General features: G+C 39.8%; 1 protein-coding gene across 1 annotated transcript in view; it reads left to right on the top strand.

The window, feature by feature from the left end:
* The window catches only part of PUS3 (pseudouridine synthase 3), a 40,013-nt gene extending 37,919 nt beyond the window's left edge, over positions 1-2,094 (top strand). The window contains exon 4 of the mRNA XM_044086618.1: positions 1,239-2,094. Within this exon, the coding sequence (XP_043942553.1) occupies positions 1,239-1,603 (365 nt within the window). The 3' untranslated portion in view covers positions 1,604-2,094. The remainder of the gene's footprint in view (positions 1-1,238) is intronic.
* The last annotated feature ends 5,610 nt before the right edge of the window (positions 2,095-7,704 follow it).

Below are 7,704 nucleotides of genomic sequence, written 5' to 3'. Positions count from 1 at the left end.
ATTACAGTTTTGAAGTACCTATATAAGTCATTGTGTTCTTTTCTTATAATAGAATAGACATGATCAGAACACTCTGCCTTAACTTCCTGCTTGTTTTCCCCATAAAGAGATAAGCATATAAGTGTAGCAACCTGTACACATTCTACCACTAATGCAATGCCTTTCCTTACTTGCACAGGTATGTTCTGTGGCAAGGTGCAGACAGTAAGAACAATCTGTTGTGTATTTGCATTACATAATCCCATCTGTGGCAGAGTGCAGACAGTAAAAACAGTCTCATATATTTAAATCGTGTAGTCAGTTTGCCGTATGTTTACATCATGTAGTCCCCATCCCCTCCATTTGTTTGTACCCTTATTTGTTACTGTTGGCTGACCAACACTTATTCCTCCTATATCTAATGATTTTTATGTGGTGGTCACCTCATTCATTAAATTCAAACTGGGTACTATTGTAGCCACTGTTTGACTAGCTCGTAATATTATTAACTTGTTCCATATCCCATTTGTAATATTATTAACTTGTTCCATATCCCATTTCTCATTCATCCAGCATGTATGCCAATCTCTAGACCCATTCTAACTTTACTTTATTCATTGCTTCTGCTTTCACCAAAGTCTTCTCACTGGACATTACTGATGTTAATTCTGTCATCTGTTTTTCTTTGCCAAATATGGAACAAGACTAATTGGTGTAATTTAAGTTTATTATTTCATCCTTGGAAATTCCCCTATCCGTAAACTGCATCCAGTAATCTGACATCGTAACTATAAAATGTAAATAGTCTGCTTTCATTCAGGTAATCCACAAACCATTTCAGATCATTTTGTGGTCCATTCCACAAACAACAAAATGCCATCTGTAAAATATGCATGAAAAATAATTTTACTTTCTTCACAACTTGCCATGCAGTTGTTGGCAAAGGTGCCCTCGTTGCAACACCTGTAAGCTGTTCAAAGAATGGGTCATGAAACATAAAATTGTCCAAAATTAAGTTAATTTGAAATTTGTTAATGTTAAGTGCATTTTCCTATTAAAACCTTTTCTAGCCTTTACTAGATTTATTATATTAAGTGAATAAGTTTCAGGGTCATCATTTTGGTAAGTTAAACTTTTAGAGCTATTGTTATGGTAAGTATGTCACTTTTTCATTTCTGTCTTGACCAGAAGCACTGACATTTGAATTTGGAGATCTCACCATCTTAAATGTGTTAATGATTTTTCGTCTGTTGTTTTAGGCAGAAAAGAGGAATCTGGACATGAAGCCCATAAATCTGAAATCTGTGAGCAGGCCAGTGCACTTGTGGAGGGTGTGAAAACTAAAACATATAAACCATTGATGGAACGTCAGCGTTGTGAAGGATTAGAGTCTCGGATTCAACACTATGTGAAGCGTGGACGAATTGAAATGCCCAAGACGATGATAGATTCGCAGAGGGGAAATGATAATGGAAGCTCACTGGATGTGAAAAGGGAGCACAATGATAATACAGAGAGGCCTGCAGAGCACTGCGTTAAGAGGGTTCGTGTAGAACCTCAGCAAAATGAAACCAATGCATCTGAAGCTGAATCTTGCCAAACAAGGTCTGTCACAGTGCCATAGTCAGAAGAATGAGTTTATTCTGCTATTCTTATTTGGATGAGCAGCAGATTGGAATTATGTGCCTCTACATTTATTCATTCGTTCATCTTATTTATTTTTTTAATATCACAGACCAAGATAGTTTTTTAAAGTGTTAAAGGCTGTCTGAGACTACAGGATACTTCAAGACTTGAATTGAAACAAAATTCTATAAACTGTACGGTACCAGAGAATTGGGATGCTACTGGTCCAGTGTCTCTGTGGTGCTGGTCACTCTAACGTTTTTCATTCAACCTCAAGTCCACAGTGTGTGGAAAAGCCCATTTTATTTTATTAATTAATTATGTTCGGTTTTAATGAGTCAGACTTTGTATAGTCATGGAAATTAACTCAAGCTGCAGAAGTAAGAAGCCATTGCAAAAGAAACCCAAGAATGGGATATGGTGGAACGGGGAAAACCCTGGCATTAACACTTTTTTTTTTTATTTTGACTTTAATTTTCCTTAACTTTACAACAGTTGCTATCATGTACAATGAGTTTTCCACTATCCAAGTTAGAAAGTATAAAAGAGGACTTCAATCGGTGCAGAAAATTTTGATGCCAGCAATAATTCTGGAAAACAATATTCAAAGAAATAGTTTAACTTTTGAATGAAGGAACTGTTCTTAAGAGTGCACACTATATAAATTTTCGCTTCTAAAGAATGTAAACTCCAAGGGCTTTTTAATGTCTAGGATATTGTTTTATTCTCATCTTACTCTGTTTAGTGCAGAGTGTTGTATTCACTTGTCCTTAGTGTCTCAGAAAAATCTAAGGAATGAAAATTTTGTGTACTGTCTTTGTAAATGGTTACCTTAGTTTTTGTCGATGATGATTATCTCAACCTTTATGCAGATAAAGGGTCACTGTAAAACTTTGTTATTGCTGTTTTTTTTTTTTTTTATTATCCCAGAAGATTTATTCTTTGTCATTTACAGCACAAGTCTCGACCAGTCATGGACAAATATCAACAGAATCAAGGAGAAATCTAGAAATAATTTAGGGACAATCTGAGACACTTTTACTATATTAATACTGTTAACTTGAGATACTGACACACTAAGAGAATGTGAATTAATAAACATTTTCTGAAGTAAAAGAAGTCTATAACTCTAATTAATTATTGTTATTTATTAAATGTAATTCACCACCCTTTCTTATTTATTAAATGTAATTCACCACCCTTTCTTCAAGTCACCAGTTGTAGGTGGGATTAAGAGGGACAGAGCTAAAATTTGAGTCAAAATCAGGGGCATCTTTGAAAATCAGGGACCGTTAACTCATTACATCCAAGTGATGCCTCCAAGTGCATCTGCAGTTAACTCCTACGGACGCCTCTAGGCGTCAAATATTGGTTGTTCATATTTGCATCAATAATTCCACAGCCATGCCACGTACAAGGTTTTAAAAGATTTCATTTTAAAGCTTACATTGTAGCAAACTCAATTGCATTAATGTTTGACCTCTGTCTACTGGAGGTAAACAGTTAACTGTTTTCATGATAATTTATATAGATATCATTTTCACATTTCTCTAAATATCTCAACAATCAAGTAACAGACAGAACACTTTAGCCTCATGTGAAAGTTCTCAGCTAGATAAATAAAATGCTGCTGACGGTACGAGTGTAACTTGAGTGGTTGGTTGCTCAGATATTGTAAGTTGTTTACAAAGTATTAGAAATGCAACAGTTACTGTGTTTGATGTGACTTATAAAACTCAGTTTAAGACCTATAACCTAAAGAATACTACCACTACAAAAATAGTTTCCCATTTATATTTTTTAATACTCCTTATGGTTCCAGAGATATGAACATTTGTTTGAAATGTGAGGACATAATTTGATTCTGTGAAAAAGCGCCCATTGGAAGTTACTGTGCAAACTTCCTGAGCTCCATTGGAGTGAATGAGTTAAGATATATGGTTTACAGTGTAAGGCCAGGGCCTTTATGTTTACATTTCCTCTGCCAAATTCCAGTGCTGTGCTTCTCCGGTATGCATTTGCAGGAGGATGAGGGTCTTGGCTGTGATGCATGAACACTGTTCTAGAACTGCCAGCCCCTTGACTTGCACCAGGTGTCATTGCAACAGTGGTACATACTGGGGCTACCCTCCCTGTAGTTAAGGCCATAGTTAACCCTACTTCCGTCTATCATCTTGGTTTGATTCAAAACCCCATGTCACATTTGTGGCAGTCATTTGCCTGGCTGTTTCATTATTTTTATTTTTTTAAACTACTTTGTTCTGCATTGTTAGTCAAAGCTTCTTGGACTTCATCCAGTTGTCTTTCTACCACTTCAAGTGCATTGCTGCCTTGCTGATGTCACCCCAGCTTTAATCTCTCATTCTAGTTATTTTCTTAATTGAATCTCTCTCTGTCTCTCTCTGTCTCTCTCTCTCTCAGGAAGATTGGACTTTCAGTTTGTGCAGTTACAGGTCACCCTTTCCTTGAGTCAGGTGACCTCCTCAAGAGACATACTGGGGCAGTTTGCATGGACTCCCCCCACCCACTAAATCCAGCGGAAGATGATTTGGTGAGGAGGAAGAATGTGATTAATTGTGTTGGAACATTAGTTGCCAGAGAGAGTGACCATGAGTTTCCTGTCTGTAGTCTTGTTTGCCAGCGGTAGTGCACATTCTTGTTTACAGCTGCATTTCTTTATTTTTATTTGTGGTCCATTTATCATGGTAGCAGTTTGTCTGCATATAGCTTAATTTGTCTGTATCCTTCCACATTTGTGAGTTCTAAACTGGCACACACTGTTCCAAACCAGAGCAAAGGAATGTGTCAGTGACTGTAGTATTCAGGGAATGTTGGGGGTGTAACAGCTGGTGGAGGGGGTCCTCTAAGTATCTTCCTAGACATGTTTTTGGATTCAGAGTAAAGATTTTACTTGACTTCTGTGTGGAGTCTGCATATCCTCTCTGTGGTCGCGTGGGTTTCCTCCGGGTGCTCCGGTTTCCTCCCACATCCCAAAGACATGCAGTAGGTGGATTGGACACTCTAAATTGGCCCTAGGTGTGAGTGTGTGTATGTGTTTGCCTTCTGTGGAAGGTTGGGCGCCGGGCTGGCAACTCGACACTGTAAAACTCTACTGCCAATCATGAGCGGACAGATGATCCGCTGTGGTGACCCCTAACCGGGAAAAGCCAAAAGAAGAAGAAGTAATGACTGAGTGAGTGAGACTAAGTGCCTGGGTCTTACAAGATACAGTACAAATGTTAAACCCACTCGTCACAGGAGCCAACCTCCAAATGTAGCTTTGTGAATACGTGGTAATGACATCTTCCCCTATTCCGGTTTTGGAGTGAAATACAAATTCTTAGTACACATTTTTACAGCATTTGTTTTAGGTTCATAGATGTCACTAGGTATTCAGTCCAGGAGATCATTAATGAGCCTAGATCAAATTTCTAATTGCCCCAAAGCACTCTCTCTGGTTCACCAACTTGTTCAGTGGTGCACAATATACAAATGAAACCTTGGGGAATCGAACCATGTCCCACAAGAAGTAGCTCATTAACAGCTGTACATGTCAGTCCTCTTCACCAACTGCCAAAGGTATACCTCACTGGAAGCAATATAATATATGTGAGCCATGCAGGCATCCAGCTGGGTTTAAGCCACCCTTTGGCTTTTGTAAAGGTTTTACAGTGTGTTCCTACTTTAATTTTCCCAGCCTAGTTCCCTGCCTGCTTTTTAAAGACATTTACTAGAGTTTTAAAGTGGAGACTGTAGCAGTTCTCCAAGTGTAGTTTGTAGCCCCCCCCCCCCCCCTTATTTAAGACACTGCCAGAGCTGTAAACTCTGGACACACCAAGTGAAGAATGGATTTCCCAGGACGTTTACTTTTCTTGATGTTCATTCAGAGAAGTATTTAAGACTCTCTGCAGAATTTAAAATGTTCTTCACTGAAAGCAGTGCTAGAAGAAATGAAAACCAAAGAATATGCAACTAGGATTGTAAACCAGAAGAATAAAATGATTTCAAACTAAAATGCCATCTAAAGTTCATCTAGCCTTGCTTCCATTTAAAAAAAGACATACCATGTAATGCTTGGTGCTCGGGGTTTAGCATGCAGAATTAAACAATTAAGATGAGGATAAAAACATGCATCTCCCTTCATGCTGACTGTGTGTGGAATATACATGATACTCAAAGGAATTTCTTGTTTTTATTTCAAGAACTTGGCTAGACTATTTTTAGGGTGGTCTCCATGGTGCAGCGGTTAGCGTTGCCGTCTCACAGCAAGAGGTTCTCCAGTTCAATTCTCTGCTTGAGTGCCTTCTGTGCTGTGCGGAGTATGCATGTCCTCTCTGCAGTCCTGTAGGTTTCCTCCGGATGCTCTGGTTTCCTTCCACATTCCAAAGGCGAACAGTAGGTGTACCGGACAGTCTTTAAATTGGCTGTGGGTGCGACTGCCTGTGCCAGTGAGCAGTACAGATGAACTACCGCGGCAGGGCTAACCCACCTGGTGGTGTAAACCTTGGCTTGAGATTGTCATTGTTGAAGTGACACCCCGATCCCATATGGAAAATTGGAAAAAGGGGTTGAGGGTAGATGGGTGGATTTCAAAGACTTAGCTGCTGAGTACGTCATGTGCATTCTGATTTTCTGTTGGCATTGTTTTGCAAAGTTTTTTTAATTTAACTACTGAAAGAATTAAGTTAAAGAAAATCAGTCTTTTGTGTGTTATGTCTTTTAAGTTGGGTGCACTCTTCCTGTATACATAACTGTGAGTTTGGAACCTGCAGGATCAGAAGTTTGAGGTTCCTTGCATTCTGTTGGTAAAGCTGCTGCAGTTTTGCTTTACCCTTCTTGTACTGCCTGTTGTGTTCTTAGTCTCGGTGGATCTGTCTAGACCTTTTTTTCTTTCTTTACAAGTTGTACTTGAATCAGTCTCTGAATCCATGTCTTGTTCATACTTACTACCTGCTTGTTACTGGGCCCACAGCACTGACGCTGGTTTTTATGCAGCGTATTTTAATGTAACCTTTAGTGTTAGTGAACCTGAACAAGTTTGTGGTAAGTAGAATTTATCTATAAAGCATCACAAGGGTCTGTTAGGGTTCAGGTAAATTTGCTGCTTTCAGATGGAGCAATTGGCTGAGAGTATACTTGGGTGTAACAAGCCTTACTACAACTGTGCTGTACAAGTAAGCTATAAAGCTAGCAAGAGAGAAAGAAATCATGGTGAGAGGAGTCTCTAAAAGAGGACAGGAGACTGGTCTTTTTGTGACAGGTGGGGCCCTCTACTATTTTTGAGAGATTTGTGGGCATGTCTGGAGCAGGTGCAGAGGGGTAGTGAGACTTGAGTGGGAGATGAAGAACCTCTGTGGCAGCAAGTCTGAGGCAATCTGGGTAACGAGGGAAAGGTGCACCAAGAAGTAGATAGGGATAGCTAGATATTGGCAGGCAGAAAAAGACAAAGGAATGGGTAGGGAGGTTGTGGAGCAGACTAGAGAAAAGATCAGTAGAAGGAAAGGGGAGGGGAAGGAGAAATGTGAGAAGTGTAGTATGGGCGGACAGAGAGTCGAGTAAACAAATGTCAAGTGGGAAGAGCCTTTAGGAAGACGAGACCAGGGACTGGATGGGATCTGGTGCAGCAAGGGGGCATCCAGTAGGAACAATAGGAGGGGATTTGGGTAGTGTAATGTAGTTGAAGTGGAAAAGTTTACAGCTTGAGAGTAGAACAGATAGCATTGATTAGAGACTGTCTATCACAGTGGAGATTGAGAAGCGTGGCAAGAGAGACTGGGTGATACTAGGTTACAGTGCAACCAGTCTTGGAGCTTTAACTTGGTAAGATACGAATGGAAGAAACAAAAGTGGTCACAAAAGGGAGGAGGTAGATGCATAGCGTGGTACACATGGACACTAGTAACTGTTGGAGGAAACAGTTGTGATGGTAGCAAGCAGCAGTAATGAAGTGCTAGGATAGTGGGTTAGCAGTAGCATTCTCAGAAGTGTCAATGTGCAGGTGTGTAACGTGCCAAGGAAGAAAGATGATTAGGGAGTATGATGGACTGCAGTGAACCAGAGAAGGGGTTGGCACTGGTAGGGGAATGGGAGAGGTCTGGC

This window comes from Protopterus annectens, chromosome 10.part0 (assembly GCF_019279795.1).
Source record: "Protopterus annectens isolate FY-2018-M chromosome 10.part0, PAN1.0, whole genome shotgun sequence".
Lineage (NCBI taxonomy): Eukaryota > Metazoa > Chordata > Ceratodontiformes > Protopteridae > Protopterus > Protopterus annectens.
This window is presented reverse-complemented; position numbering and strand designations above follow the sequence as displayed.